The 14,561-nt window shown below is 70.1% G+C and overlaps 3 protein-coding genes across 4 annotated transcripts; 1 reads left to right on the forward strand and 2 right to left on the reverse strand.

Moving 5' to 3' along the window:
• Positions 1-2,479: 2,479 nt before the first annotated feature.
• Positions 2,480-5,082, forward strand: CLIC3 (chloride intracellular channel 3). Its single transcript, XM_008152451.3, has 6 exons — positions 2,480-2,601; positions 3,360-3,469; positions 3,543-3,668; positions 3,800-3,906; positions 3,986-4,161; positions 4,256-5,082. Exons 1-6 carry the CDS (start codon positions 2,566-2,568, stop codon positions 4,412-4,414), a joined length of 714 nt encoding a protein of 237 aa, XP_008150673.2. The 5' UTR covers positions 2,480-2,565; the 3' UTR covers positions 4,415-5,082.
• Positions 5,067-6,628, reverse strand: PAXX (PAXX non-homologous end joining factor). 2 transcript variants are annotated; one of them, XM_028127165.2, is made up of 7 exons: positions 6,412-6,628; positions 6,276-6,336; positions 6,007-6,056; positions 5,738-5,928; positions 5,585-5,653; positions 5,331-5,415; positions 5,067-5,242 (listed from the first exon to the last, which is right to left on the reverse strand). In XM_028127165.2, exons 1-7 carry the CDS (start codon positions 6,537-6,539, stop codon positions 5,164-5,166), a joined length of 663 nt encoding a protein of 220 aa, XP_027982966.2. In that variant the 5' UTR covers positions 6,540-6,628; the 3' UTR covers positions 5,067-5,163. The 2 variants fall into 2 exon arrangements, with proteins under 2 accessions (XP_027982966.2, XP_027982967.2); XM_028127166.2 differs by having other exon boundaries at positions 5,067-5,246; positions 6,412-6,624.
• A 1,356-nt stretch (positions 6,629-7,984) lies between these two features.
• On the reverse strand, positions 7,985-11,114 carry PTGDS (prostaglandin D2 synthase). Its single transcript, XM_054726791.1, has 7 exons — positions 10,716-11,114; positions 10,012-10,163; positions 9,802-9,878; positions 9,115-9,225; positions 8,881-8,982; positions 8,417-8,442; positions 7,985-8,124 (listed from the first exon to the last, which is right to left on the reverse strand). The coding sequence occupies exons 1-6, from the start codon at positions 10,827-10,829 to the stop codon at positions 8,417-8,419; spliced, it is 582 nt and encodes a 193-aa protein (XP_054582766.1). The 5' UTR covers positions 10,830-11,114; the 3' UTR covers positions 7,985-8,124.
• Positions 11,115-14,561: the final 3,447 nt, after the last annotated feature.

Genomic DNA, 14,561 nt, shown 5'->3' on the forward strand with positions numbered 1-14,561 from the left:
GCTGCCTGTCTGTCTCCTCCTGGCCGTGGGGGGGCTCCCAGGGGGAGGGGATCGCGAGGCTAAGACCCACGTTGAGGAAGGAGCGCGTGCGAAGGCTGGAGACGGGTCGCAGGGACCTCCAGGGCTCCCTCCCGTGCGGCCACGGTCAGTCTTCCTCCTCAGGTGCTTCTGGGCCACGGGACCCCGGAGGCCGGGGCGCACGGCCGGCTCCTCCCTGTCGCCGGGTGGGGCTGCAGGGGGGCCGTGTCCTGCGATTTCCCCGGCACTTCCCTCCCTCGGAGCTCCTCGGCTTTCACACGTAGCCCCACGGCCTCGTGGGATTTACCAGTAAAAGTCACGTTCCCATTCGTGACTGTCGTCTTTTACATGTTTTTATTGTGGCAAAATATTCGCAATAGCGTGTCCACCGTGTGTGACCACAGGATCCTGTCGCCGTGTCTATGCTCCGAGGCCCAGGCTCTGCCCGTGGGAGCCCCGGCCGTGGCTCTGTCCCTTCGGCTCGTCCATTTCTGAAGCTCTCGCTGCGGCCAGTCCCAGGCCCGCTTCGAACCCGCCCCGTTGGACGCACCACTCCTCCGAGGAGTTCCGGCTCCTCTTGGGGGGGTGGTCTTGTTTGGCGCCCCTATCGGGGCTCTGGCCGTGCTCCACGCTACGTCTGGGACCTCTCAGTGGGCGGCCCCACGCCACCCCAGTGCCCCCTCCCTGTCCCGGACGAGCCTGCGTCTCCCTTCAGAGCTGAGCCATTGGGGTGCCGCTGGGAAGGCCCGCGGGGGCTCGGGATGGGCTGCTTCTCTTTATTATTATTGTTGTTATTGATCTCAGGAAGGGGGAGGGGGAGAGAGGAACATCAATGATGAGAGAGGATCATGGGTCAGCTGCCTCCTGCACACTCCACACTGGGGATCGGGCCCACAGCCTGGGCTTGTACCCTGACTGGGAATCGAACCCTGACCTCCTGGGTCATAAGTCGATGCTCAACCCCTGAGCCACGCCGGCCGGGCAGGCATGCCCTCGTGACCAGGAATTGGACCCGAGACCCTTTCGTACTTGGGCGGTGCTCTAACCACTGAGCCCGCTGGCCAGGGCCAAGTTTCCCTTTTCCTGAGGGCAGCCGTGACCTCACTTGAACGAAATCCCCTTTTTAAAGACCCTCGCCTCCAATACGCTGCACTCGAGGTGCTGGGGACTCGGGTTCCAGCGTATGAACGCAGGGGGCAGTGTCCAGCTCCGAGCCCCGCGGACGCTCCGTGAGACGCAGGAGCCGTCCCGCCGCCGGTGCACGCGCCCGCCCCACATTCACAAGGACACCTCGTGACACCGGCTCCAGGGGCTGACACGGTCCCCAGAGGTGCGTTAGCCCCACGCCGCCGAGCGTGTGACCGCGGGCGCCGGCCCCTGCAGCCCTGACCGGGTCTGCACACCCATCAGAGCTCTCTGCTCCTTACAGACGCGTGAGGGCATTTTGTTCTCACAGGATGTGGGGAGCACAGGTGCAGGGCCCTCAACACGGCTCCAGGGCCGGGGTTGGGGGGGGCAGGACACGCACAGGGCAAGCCCCCGAGTGGCCGAGGGGCCCTGAAGCCCCAGCGGGTGGAGGGGAGGCCCCGAGGGAAGCGGACACCAAGCTCCACAGGGTGTCCGGGTCAGCCCCCGGGCTCGGGGCGTGGCCTGGGCCCAGGAGCCCTATCCGGGGGGTCTGGGAAGGGGCCCCCAGAGCTGAGCCCCAGCAGGGACTGTGGCTCCGGGAAGGGGAGCAGTCAGGGCAGATCCCGCTCTCGGCCACTGGGTGGCGCAGGGCTGGCCCCCGAAGGGGAGGAGTGATGAGGTGCAGCCGGTAGGGCGTGTGGGGTGGCAGGTTCCCAGACCGCCCGGCCTCTGGCTGAGGGTGGGGAGGAGGGCCAACCCCATGGGTCAGGGGTTATGGCCTCGAACCCCTTCCCGTTAGAGGCTGAGGGAAGGAGCCCTGCCTTGGCATCGGGGAGGGGCAGGGCGTGGGTGCGCCGGGTGGACATGAGCCAGGCCGGTCTCCCCGGCTCGGCTGGGAGGGGGCCCCGCCTGGGCAGGGCGTCTGCCCGATGGAGCTCAGCAGGTGGAGGAGGCCCCCTTTCTGGGGGGCTCACCCTCTGGTAAGGCAGCTCCCCAGCTTTCCGGGCCGGGGTCCCTGACCAACGACACCGGGATGTTCACTCCAGGGCAGCGGGGTTCACGGGTGTGTGTGTGTGTGTGTGTGTGTGTGTGCGTGTGCGTGTGTGTGTGTGCGCGTGTGTGTGAAGATCCAGAGCTGCCCCTCCCAGGCTGACACCCCTCTTTCCCGGCCTCCCAGTCCACTGGTCATGGCCTCCATCTCCCCGCGCCCCCCCCGACACACTCCGACCCCCAGCTGTGCACCTGCCCTGGGACCAGCCCCTCCACCCAGTTCCCCCCAGACTGCACCCTCATGCTTGGACACAGCCCGCCAGCCGCCAGCGCCAGCCTCCCCGCCTCCTCGGTGACTCCCGGCGGGCGGGGCCTGGCCGGGAACCTTAAAGAGCTCCCCAGGTCCCGCCCAGCACTGTGGCTCCCACCATGGCCGAGACTGCCAAGCTCCAGCTCTTCGTCAAGGTGCCGGCGGGCTGCGGGGCGGGGGCTCGGGGCTCAGGGCGGGGGCTCTGTGGGCACCACTGTCTCGGGGGAGGGGTTGAAGGGTGGGTCTCCGTGGCAGTGTCTGCACCCCTTCCCTGGGGTGGGTGGGCTCAGGCTGAATAAAACGGGGTTAGCCCGAGGGGAGAAGGGCCTGTGCGTCATCCCCAACAGGGGCAGGGGTGGCCCTGTCCCAACTCCCACCTGGGCTCCTGGGCCGGGCCACCCCTCAGCAGGGAGGTGCCAACCAGGCAGCCAGTGGCCAGGCCGGAGGGGAGCTGGGGGTCGGTGCCGGAGGAGGGGTGCCCCGGCCCAGGGTGCCCGACGCGGAGCTGGCAGGCCTCGGCCCCCTCCCACTTTCGGGGCAGCGGGCGGCTGGTGCCGCAGCCTCGGTGCCCAGCTGTCCGGTGAATCATCCTGAAACCAGCTCCCTTGGCCGACCCCACCCCGAGACCAGCTTGTGGGGCCGGAGCCAGGGCCCTGGCCTCTACCCAGGCTCTTCAGATAAGGGCTGAGGGCCAGGCCCCAGAGCCAGGGTCCCACCCTGCCCCGTGCCCGCTCCCAGGCTCCAGGCTCCTGCCTGCCCCCCCCACCCCGGGACCACGTGAAGGGCCCTCACCGGCCACTTGCTAAGCTCTGGCCCGGCTCCGGCCTCTTGGCGGCGGGAGGCCAGGTCCCACCGGCCTGGGGGCAGGGTTCCTGGTCGGCTCCCTGCCCTGACCCCCCCCACCCCCCCGCAGGCGAGCGAGGACTGTGAGAGCGTGGGCCACTGCCCCTCCTGCCAGAGGCTCTTCATGATCCTGCTCCTCAAGGGCGTGCCCTTCACGCTCACCACGGTGGACACCCGCAGGTGAGCCCCACCCCAGGGCCCCTTCCGGCCGCTGCCCCCCCCACGCCACTACCCCTGCTCCCCGTGCCCGCAGGTCCCTGGACGTGCTGAAGGACTTCGCGCCCGGCTCCCAGCTGCCCATCCTGCTCTACGACGGCGACGCCAAGACGGACACGCTGCAGATCGAGGAGTTTCTGGAGGAGACGCTGGGGCCCCCCGAGTGAGTCCTGGCTCAGCAGGAGGGGCAACGAGGGGGCGCCCAGGAGGGACACCCCCAGGACAGAGCCCAGGGTGGGCGCTGTGGGTCTGGGGCGGGGGGCAGTGCAAGGGTCTGACCCTCCCCCTCCCCAGGTTCCCCAGCCTGGCGCCCCGCTACCGGGCGTCCGCCACGGCGGGCAACGACGTCTTTCACAAGTTCTCTGCCTTCATCAAGAACCCGGCGCCCCAGCAGGACGACGGTGAGAAGGGTCACCTTGGCGAGGGTCCGGGGAGGCGCCCTCCAGGCCGGGTCCTCACCGAGCACCCCTGCACCCCCAGCCTTGTACCAGCAGCTGCTGCGCGCCCTCGCCAGACTGGACGGCTACCTGCGCGCGCCCCTGGAAGACGAGCTGGCCCGGGAGCCGCAGCTGCGTGAGTCTCGCCGCCGCTTCCTGGACGGGGACCAGCTCACGCTGGCGGACTGCGGCCTGCTGCCCAAGCTGCACATCGTGGATGTGAGCGCGGCGTGGGCTGGGCGCCGAGGGTGCGGGCGGGAGAGGTGTGCCCGGCAGGAGGCCCTGACCGAGCTGGCGCCCACGTCACCCGCAGACGGTGTGCGCGCACTTCCGCGGCGCCCCCATCCCCGCCCAGCTGCGTGGCGTCCGCCGCTACCTGGACAGCGCGATGCAGGAGAAGGAGTTCAAGTACACGTGTCCGCACAGCGCCGAGATCCTGGCGGCCTACCGGCCCGTCGTGCACGCCCGCTAGCGCCCCTGCCCCTGCGGCCACCTCCGCCCGCTCGCCCACAGCCCCATGAAGCCACCTCTGCTCCAGTGAGCACATGCACACCCCGGGGACCAGAGGGCTGAGGTCTGCCTCCCCTACGCCCCCACGGTGGGCTGCTCAGATGACAGACAGCCCGGAGTGACAGGGGCAGAGACTGGTGGGCGGGGCACAGCCCATCCCCCATCCCCCGGGGATGACGGGGACTGGATTGGGCTCCCAAACCAGTCAGGCCAGGGCGGGGCGGCAGGATGGCCGAGGAGGGTGGGGAGCAGAGCCCAGCCTGAGCACCTAAGGGCTCCCAGCCAGTGGGCGGGGTGGCCCGCATTCCTCAGCCCCACCCCAGGCAGCAGGCCACCCCCCCATCTCTCACAGGACCTGTGTGCATGGTATGGGGTACTCGAGGCCATGCCCTGCTGGGTGGGGGAAGAGGGGTGTGCCCCAGGGGATGACGGAGTTCCAGGCTTGGGGAGCCCCGGCCCAGCCCTGCATGGCCCCCTCAGTCAGCTCCTGGGCTGGCCACCAGGGACGGAGAGCCTGGCATCTGTTTACAGCCTGTGGCCCACACCCAGGTGGCAGCCGGGCGTGGGGGGGATGCCGGACCCCTCTCTCCCAGCCAGCCCCCAAGAGCCAGAGCCTCGCCGTGACCAGCCGTTTATTGGACGGGGGAGGGGCCCCGGAAGCAGGCTTGCTCCCGCGGTGGAGGTGGTGGGACCTCGAGGCTGCCCCTCTTCTCACAGGCAAACTCCTGGCGGGACCCCACTTTCGGCAGCAGGGTCAGAGGTCATCAAAATCGACACCACTGGCTGGTTTCTTACTGGGAGAGAGGAGGGGTGACGTGACGGGGTGTAGAGGGAAAGGCTGGACCCTGGGCACAAGGGGGAGGGGCAGTGGGCGTCACCTTTTGAAGCCGGGGTTGATGAGGGACTCTCCGGGGCACCGCCTCCTGACCCCAGGTCCAGGGCAGCCTCTCTGAGAATCTGGGTCTGGGGAAAGCAGGATGGAGGGGGCCAGCATACAGTAGGACCCCAGGGCCGCCTTCCCCCCCTCCACATAGACAGCGCCTCTCTCTGGAGCTTGAGGTCTGTTCTGGGGAAAACCAGTCACAGAGGAATGGGCACGGCCCCAACCCCAGGCCCAGGGGAGCGGCCTTACCTGGTAAGAACTGCAGAGGCCCCACTGGCCGAGGGCTCTTCCTGGGGCTGGCGGCTGTCTCCTCTGCGGCTGCGAGGGGAGGGGAGGCTAGGAATGGAGGCACCGGCAGGAGGACCCCAGGGAGGCTGTGGGGTGCCCACCCCCCGATCCTACCTGCCAGCTGCCTCTCCAAGCTGCACACACGCTCTGCCAGGCCCAGCGTCAGGGCCTGCAGCCTGGGGGTGGCCTCTGGGCCGGGCACTTTGGAGAGGTCAAAGTCCAGCCCCGAGGGCCCCCCAGAGAGGGTCAGGGACGCCCCCTCCTCCTGCAGAGTGAAAGCCACCGCTTGCCGCTGAAAGGCTGCCCTGGGGAGGGAGGGGTGCTGAGTGCTGGGCCAGACCCAGCGGCTCGGGGCCTGCCCGTCCCACCAGCTCGGGGCTCACCGGAACTGGGGAGCGATGTCCTCCGCCGCGCTCAGGCCAAAACGGGCTTTCTACAGGGCATGGGGGTGGTCACCGTCTGCACGAGGCCCTGAGCCACTGGCGACACCCCAAACCTGCCCGACCCAGAGCCACCCAGGATCCTAAGCCATTCTTAGGGCGACAGCCTCAGAGCCCGGGACCGGCGTCCAGACCCTTGGGGGGACCCACCCCGCCCTCCACCCCGTGGGGGGTCCGTACGGCCCAGCCCGCCCAGGAGGCCCGGTACCCACCAGGGCCGCCAGGCTGTCGGGCGGGAAGCAGGTGCTCCAGAGCTGCACGGCGTCCGTCACACTGCGGGGAGGGACTGTCAGCGGCCCCGCCCGCAGCGCCGCCCGCGCCCATCGCCCCGCAGGCCCCGCCACTCACTGGAGGCTGAAGCCGCCTGGGCCTTCGGCCCCACCATCCTCCTCCTCGCAGTAGCACACGAAGCGCGGGGGCCCCGGGCCCGGCGGTAACGTGCAGAGCGGGGCCGACAGCGGCGGCCGCGCAGACATGCTCCCTCCCAGGCCCAGGTGCCGGCCCGGCTGCAGGCCCAGGCGCCTGCGCGGGCGAGAGGCCGTGGAGATAGGGGCGGGGCCTATGCCGGTGGGCGGGGCCTGGGCGGGGCCTGCGCCTGGCCCGTTGGACCTCAGACCCGCGCAGCGCGGGTGGTATTCTCTGGGCGGGGCTTAGTCACGGGGCGGAGACTGGGGGCGGAGCTATCTCAGGGGTGGGGAGTAGAGGCGGGGCTTGCGGCGCGGGGCGTGGCTTAGACACGGGGCGGAGACTAGGGGCGGGGCTATCTCAGGGGTGGGGAGTAGAGGCGGGGCTTGTGGCGCGGGGCGGAGACTAGGGGCGGGGCTACATTAGCGGGCGAGCCTACGCCGCTGGGGGCGGAGCTTTGCGCGGGGCGGGGCTCCCGGGTGGCCTGACCGAGCTTGGGCTGCACCTCGCGGTGGCGGCTCCAGCGCTCGCGCCCGCGGAGAGGCTGTTTCGGGCCTCACTCGCCCGCGCGCCTGCCTTCCCCCGTGAGCCCGGGGTTCCCGCCTTCGCGTGCAGATCCCCGCCCCGGCCCAGCCGGTGCCTCTTCGCCCCTTGCTGCCCCAGCGGCCTCTCCGTGGCCTCCACACCCCACGCACCGCCCTCCCGGATGTATTTCTCACGTTGTCTTTAGATACAAACCACAAAGCTTCTAATGCTGAGCACCCCCAAATACAGACGTGAATAAAGTACGTTAACCAGCGCCCAAAGCCTGCTGCACTCGCTCATCCATTCCTCCCTGCGCCCCTGAGCCCAGGTCCCCCCAGGGCGCCAGCCAGCAGCCAGCACTGCCCAGGGCCCCAGCCCGCCGCCCCCTTCAGGGAGCCCTGGCCGGCTGCTGCCCTCTCACCAGGCAGCTGAACTGCCCGTCCACGGGCTCACCCTCCTCTGAGCCTCACAGCCCTGGGTGCCCGTGAGGGTGCCGCTGCACCTGTGGGCCAGGAGGGCCCAGGACAGGGGCCCGAACATGCTCCCAGCCAGGAATCTGGGTGAAGCAAGTGTGAGGGGCAGACTGGGCGGGGACCACACCCCTGCGGGGGCCTGGGGCAGGGCTGTGTGCTCTGAGCCCACGGGGGGGGGGGGGGGGGATGGGGGGGCAGGGGCCGGCGGGGCTCAGGCAGCCAGAGGGAGGTGAAGGCGCAGGTCTCAGCCCACTTGGTCATCTGCCCCGTGGGGGGAGGGGGTAGACCCTCCAGCCACCGTCCGCCTGGTCCCTGGAGATCTCCTTCCTGTCCAATCCCAGTGCTCATCCTGGGCACTTCCCTGGAGCTGTGCTGACCTCTGACCTACCCCCACCTGCCCCCAGCATGCCCTAGAGCAGAGCGGTGGGGCGTCAGGATCCCAGGGAGCGGCCAGAGCAGGCCCAGGCGGCCACAGATGCCCGACTACAGGACAGACAGACAGGAGCCAGGCTGCCGAGTTGCTTCTAGATTTTATTCTCAGAGGCAGGATAAAGCCGAGGGGTTGGGAGTGGTGGTCGGGGAGCCAGGGCTGGGGACTCGGGGTCATGGAGAGGATGGAGCAGGGTGGGCGGCCGGGTCCTGAGGGCTGGTCACCTGCCTGAGAGCAGGACGGAAGCTGGAGCAGGTGATCCCGCCCCGCCCCGCCCCTCAGCGCCCTCCCCGCCGGGCCCCGGGGTCTGCAGCCCGCCCAGTGGTCCAGGCAACAGGGAGGGGAAGCCCCCCAAGGTCTCCTGCGACCTCCCCACCAGATCCCGCCCCAGCCCCAGCTCCTCCTGCCTCGCTGAACCCCAGGGAACCCCCGCCCCTTGGACTGGCCCCTGCAGGCCAGGGACCCCCCCTTGCGTGGCGGGGTGGGGATGGTGGGTGAGGCCAGCCCACAGCCCACTCACCTACTGGTGCCCCTCCAGGCACTTATCTGCCGAGAAAGAAGCGAGGGGAGGCGGGCGGTCAGCGCCCTGGGTCAGGGCCACTTCCCCCACTCACCCCTCCCCCAGCCCCTGCTGCAGACAGGCTGCCTGACCCCCAAGGCCAAGGGCGCTGAGCCTCGGGGAGCCCACGTCCGAGCCCCAATGAGCTGCTGCCCGGGTGCCCACAGCACCCGCCCCCCACCGGGCCGGAGACGCCTGAATCCTGGGGGCCGACCGGGACCTGGCCCGCACGCTGGGGGCTTGGTGGATCCGGGGGCTGCAGGCCACGGCCGTGGGGGGAGGACAGTGGCCCCCACTGTGGAGGCCACGTCGCTGCTCAGTGGGCGGTCTGGCCAGATGACCTCCGACCCTCGGCCTCCGGGAACCGGGAGACTGTCCGCCTGCTCTAATCTGACTGCAGCCCCGCCCGGGGACGGCGCCCTCACCGGTCCTCGGCGGGAAGACAACGTCCTCCTCGGCGAAGCCCTTGGCCTCGGCGAAGGTGGTGAACTTCTCCCTCACGGCAGCCCGCGGGGTCTGGGTGCGGCCTGGGCAGGACAGGACGGAAGCCGGAGGTCTCAGCTCTGCCCTCCAGCGCGTGGGGCGCGCCCCCAGGCCCTCCCGGGTAGGCCTGAGGCCGGGCGGGGGTGCGGGGGGGTGCGGGGGGGGGGGGCACGCACTGTAGAGAGTGGCCATGTGGAAGCCGCGGTCTCCGGTGCCCACCGTGTAGAGCAGCGCGTACTCGCCGTAGTCCGTCTCCTCCACCCACACGTCCTGTGTGCTGCCCCAGTCTGGGGCCACGAGATGACCACCGTGGGCGACCCTGCCCCGACCTCTGGCCTCGGGAGGGGCGGCTGCTCCCCTCCGGCCGCCTTCCCCGCCCTCCCCCCGCCTCCTGCCTGCACAGCTGGGAACTCTGCCAGAACTGGGGGAGCCCCCCTGCCCGTGTTCCCAAACCAGAGTCCTGGGGGCAGCCAACACACAGGCTCAGAAAACGAGGGGTCAGGGTGCAGCCCCCAACCCTCCGCCGGTCGGGGGCGCGGGGGGGGGGGGAGAGGAGACCCAGTGGGGAAGCCATCGCCCGGGAGAGGGAGGAGGCCCAGGATGGGGGTGCTGCGTGCCTGCCCGTCCAGCAGGGAGGGGCGACAAGGTCTGGGGAGACCCCACCCCGGGCAGGGCGGGGCCCGGCAGGACTGGCTCCAGGGTGGGCCCCGGGTTTCCCTCCCCCCGCAGTGGGGGGCAGGTCCAGGCCAGACACTGGGCTCACCAACCCGGGTGGAGAGGCCCTCAGCCTGCTCGGCTGGGGGTCACCCGGTCACCCACAGTGCGTCCCCAGGGCTGGCCCGGCGTCCAGGGGCCCCACTTACAGAGACTCGTGTAGCTGTAGCAGCCGGGGGGCCCCGCGGGGCGCAGCAACAGGCTCCGCGTCTCACACTGGTCTCTCCTGCGGGCAGGGCACCTTCGGTCAGGGTCAAGTGGGGGGGTCCGAGCCGGCAGCCAGCCACGGTGGGGGCGGCTGGGCCTGTGGGGAGCTCTCAGCCCTGCCCCCCCCGCCCCCGCCCTGCCCCGTGTCCCACCTGAGGAAGGTGGTGGTGACGTTGAGGACGCCGTCCCCCTCCCCGGGCGGAGCCGGGGCCACCACGGCCGAGCACATGGACAGGGCGGCCTTCTTCTCCCGGAACCAGCTCGCGTTGGAGGCGAGGCCCGCGGTGAACCAGCGCCCCAGGAACTGCGGGGGACGGCCCTGCCCAGTCAGCCAGGACCCTCTCGGGCCCGCTGGGGTGGGCACCCTGCCCCTCCATGTCCCGTGTCCAGCCGGCCCCGCCCAGCCCAGCTCCTCGCTGGAGCGGGCAGCACGGGGCACTGGGCAGTTTCGGGGGGAGGGGGGGGTTGGCCACTGGGTGTCTGCGACACTGGACACTCCGGGGAAGGACGCAGGGCGGGCGGCAGGACCAGCAGCACCGCGCCCGTGGGTGTCTGTGGCCACCCGAGCGCCGTCCCGAGCGCCGTCCCTGTCTGCGTCTCGCGCCCGGGGAGGTGTCCCCAGCTCCGTGCTGGCCCCAGGTGTGGGACCCGGCCTGCCTCCCCAAGCATCCTGAGCTCCGAGGGGTGACCATTTGGAGGGTGTAGGCAGGCAGGTGGCCGGCGTGACTGCGTTACCGTGTGACGCTCATGGACACGGGCTTCCCCGCGGGCGGGGGGACACCCATCTCCTTCCCGGGGGACAGCCCAGGCAGAGAGCCCCCTCCCTCCACAGGGGACCGGGCAGGGAGCGCCTCACCTGGTCCTGTCGGAAGTTGGGCTGCACGGAGGCCTGGGCCCGGGCCGGGGTCTGCAGGACCCCCAGGGCCCCCAGCAGGACCAGCGCCATCCACAGGGTGCGCGGAGCTGCCATTCTCCCGGGGCTGAGCCGGCGTCCGGAGCCTGGAGCCAGCAGCGTGGGCCGAGCGGGGGAGGCCGGCAGGACGGGCAGGAGCCGCGGGAGACCCCTACTTATGAGCCTGGCTTGGCCTCCACCCAGGGCCAAGGACGGCCCACGAGGCGCGTGATGCCGGGTGGGGAGGATTCGGTGACGAGGCCAGCTGCAGCTCGCCCCCCGCCGGCTGCTTATGTAAGAGACTCTGATCCCCACAGGCCCGGCCCTGTCCTGGGGGGCTGGGGGGCAGGCAGGGGCCCCTCAGCGCCAGTCCGTTTTCCAGAGCCAGAACCCGCCCTGCAGCCCGACGGGGGCAGGGGGCGTGGCCTCGGCGTTGCCCTGCCCCTGGGCTTCCGGCCACTGCCCGCCTGGGGGTGGGATGTGCTGGGCATTGGGGTGGGGTGGCACCGCCTCCGGTCTCACAGGGACAAGGGAGGGGACCTGAGGGGTCAGATGTTGGCCTCTGAGGAGCCCCGCGTGCGGCCCGGTACAGGGGGGACCCCAAGAGGCTGACCTGGGAGCACCCCAAGGGCAGCCCAAGAGGCCTGTGAGCTGAGCTCAGCGGCCAAGCAGAGAGGAGGCCACCGTTTCCCTGAGCGGCATGTGCCCGGGAGGGCTGGTGGGAAGGCGGCCGCTCGCCTGGTGCTCCAGACACCGGGGTGCAAGGAGCTGGCCTCGTCCTCGAACAGCCCCCAGGCCAACCCCCACCTCTTCCCGAGGCTGGAGAGCAGCCGGGCCCGGGGGGTGGGGCGGGCAGGTCCCAGCCCCGTGCAGCGCCCCTCAGCTGGCTGCCCCCCAGGGCCCGCTGTCTCTGTCCCTGGCGGCTCTTGCCCGCCGTGGAGGGCCTGCCTGCGGCCTCGGTGGGACACGCAGCATCTTCACATGAGAATCCTGAGGACTGACTTCAAAAGACACCGGCTCGGCCTTCGGGCACGGCAGCTCCGGAGACTGGCTGACCTTCGACCGTAAAACCAGGATGGACAGAACCCGGCTGGCACACACCAGTCTGGACCAGTTTGTGCGGGTCTGCGTACAGACACCTATCGACCCCGCGCCCTCCTTCCTCTGCTCTCCCTCTCCCTCCTCCTGAGCACCTGTGCCCGCCCTGCCCGGTGCCGACGGGGGGGCTGGGTGTTGGCCTAAGATCGCCGGTTCGATTCGCTGTCGGGCGTGCAGGAGGCAGCCCGTCCATGTTCTGCTCTCACATCCATATCTCTCACTCTCCCTCTCCCTTCCTCTCTCTCTGAAAATCAATAAGAAGTCGTTACAGAAACAAAACAAAACCCCACGCCCCTGGCGGCTGTGAGGATGGTCTTTGGCGGCCGGCTCTTGAATAAACCGTCTTTTCTCACGCCAGCACCTGCCTCTCCTGCATTGGCATTCGAAGCGGCAGGAAGCCAACCCTGGGCTCCGTGTCCCAAGGACAGGGCCAACTCCGTGGTCCCGAGGGCCCGGCCGGTCGGGAGGGTGCCCCGCCCGCAGGGGGTTAAGTGAGGGCCGACGTCGCCTGGACCTGCACCCGGGCGCTCCGGAAGCCGCCATCCACCCCGTGGCTGCCTGGTGTCGGTGCCGGCTCCTCCGGGCACCCAGTGTTTGTGTCTGCTGGGGGAGGGGTGTGGGCGCAGATGGGGCCAGGCCACGGGGACAGCTGTGCCTGGACGTGGCCTGGCCCTGGGGGAGGGAGGCTGGGCGAGAAGAGGAGTGAGGACAGTGTGGGGTGGGGTGGGCAGCAGGGGCTCCCTGCCCAGGGTGGGCCGCCCCCCGCCAGGCCTGGCTCCCCCTCAGCCCCCGGAGCCTGGGCAGCAGGCAGGGGTGGGGCCACGATCCTGGCTGGAGGGATGGGGTACCAGGCAAGGAGCCGAGGGCAGCAGGGGCTGTCCTGCTTTGCCACCCAGATGGGGAAATGTTTGGGGGGTCCCTCCTTCACGTGCCCCCTCCCCATCCCCAGAAATAAGCAGGTCGACCAGGGATCAGGGCTCTGAGCATCTTTATCTGCAAAACCAAGCCTGGAGGGTGAAGTGGGTGAGCTCACCGCACCCACGCCAAGCCCAGACCACGCCCAGGTCATGCCGAGGCTGCCCCCACTCTGTCCTGAACCCCAGTAGGCTCAGCCACCGCCATGAGCTGTGCACAGACCCGGTCACCCCCAGATGGTGCTGGGAGGGGCCTCTTGGGCACCGGGACCACCTGCCCGCTCCGCCCTGGGGAAGGGCAGGCCAGTGGAGGGGCGCAGGGGACTGTGGGTGCCGCATGGCCTCATGGGACCTGGAGACGCACCGGGCAGCAGCCCCCAGAACCCCGAGGTCTGGGAGGTGAGACCGAGCCCCTGAGATGCAGGCGGAGGCAGATGTGTGTGGGGACCAGAGACAAGGCCTGCCGTGCCCCAGAGTGGGGTCTGCTTCCAGGGGAGCCCAGGCCTCCCCCCGCCCCCGCCAGCCCCAGGGGCCGCGGGCAGCTCAGCCAGCCTCCGGGGGCAGCCGGGACCGTGCTGAAGGGCACAGTGGCTTCAGGGTCACTTGCTGCCCAGGGTCGCAGAGTCCCGGCCGAGTAGGGGGTGGAAAGTCCCGCTCCCACTAATCCGGGAACCTGAGAAAGAAGATAGCTCCCCGCAGAACAACAGCATCTTCCTGCCAGCATTCCTCCGTCCAGCGGGAGCTTCCGGGACACACAAAGAGACAGTGTGTCCCACAGAGAGGCGGGGCGGGCACCTGAGTACACATGCGTGTGCACGTGCATGGGTGTGTATGCATGCATGTGTGTGCATACATATGTGTGTGCATGTACACGCGTGTATGTCTCTGTGTGTGTGCGTGTATGTATACGTGCACATGTTTCTCTCTGTGCATGTATGCATGCCTGTGTGTACGAATATGCATATATGTATGTGTGCATGCTCACGTGTGCATGTGTGTGCACGCACAAGCATGGACAGTGGAGACGATGTTCCCCCGTCCCCATCAGCCCGGGAAACTCGCTCCCACCCCAGGGACGGGGGGGGGGGGGGGCGGGCAGGTCCTCTGTGTTCCTGCAGGCGCCCAGGCTGGTCCCCAGCGGCCAGAGCCCAGACCCCTCGCTGAGCCCCTCCTGGCGCCCACTCCCAGTTCCCGTCCCTGGAGGTGGCCGGGCCTGGGGAGGAGCCTGCACACGCTCCACCTCTCGCAGTCGGCCTGGGCGGTGGGTGCCAGCCGGGGACAGTGTGGGCGCAGCCCTGGCCTCCAGGGCCGGGGGCTCAGAGGCACTGGGGTGGGGAGGGCCCTTCACTCTCCCAGGGCTGCCCCTCCCTCAGCCTCCCACCGGGTCAGAGGCCTGGATGTGGGCATCCCAGGGGGCCCCTTCCCAGGCTCAGCCCAGCCCGGGGGCTTCGCCCAGCCGGGTCCCTGGGAACCTGCCCCGGGGCCCCACCTGGGCGCCCTGGCCGCTCTGCCAGGTGAGCCAGCGGGAGGCAGAGGCCACGCTGGACACAGACCTGCCTTTTCCAGCCCCAACCCCACCCCCGGCTGCAGGCCGGCCCCGAGGTGAGGGGGTGGGTCCGAGGCAGGCACAGCTGTCTGCTGACCTCCCAGCAAGGGAGTGGGTGGCCTTGGGCCTGTGCGAGGCCCAATCAGGCCAAACTCCCCCGTGGGGACAGGAATCTGATCCGTGGGGACAGGAATCTGATCCGTGCTGCTGGGCGGGGGGGGGGGGTGGCCGGACCTCGGCGGGATCCGCTCG

This window comes from Eptesicus fuscus, chromosome 15 (genome assembly GCF_027574615.1).
Source record: "Eptesicus fuscus isolate TK198812 chromosome 15, DD_ASM_mEF_20220401, whole genome shotgun sequence".
In the NCBI taxonomy this organism is placed as follows: domain Eukaryota; kingdom Metazoa; phylum Chordata; class Mammalia; order Chiroptera; family Vespertilionidae; genus Eptesicus; species Eptesicus fuscus.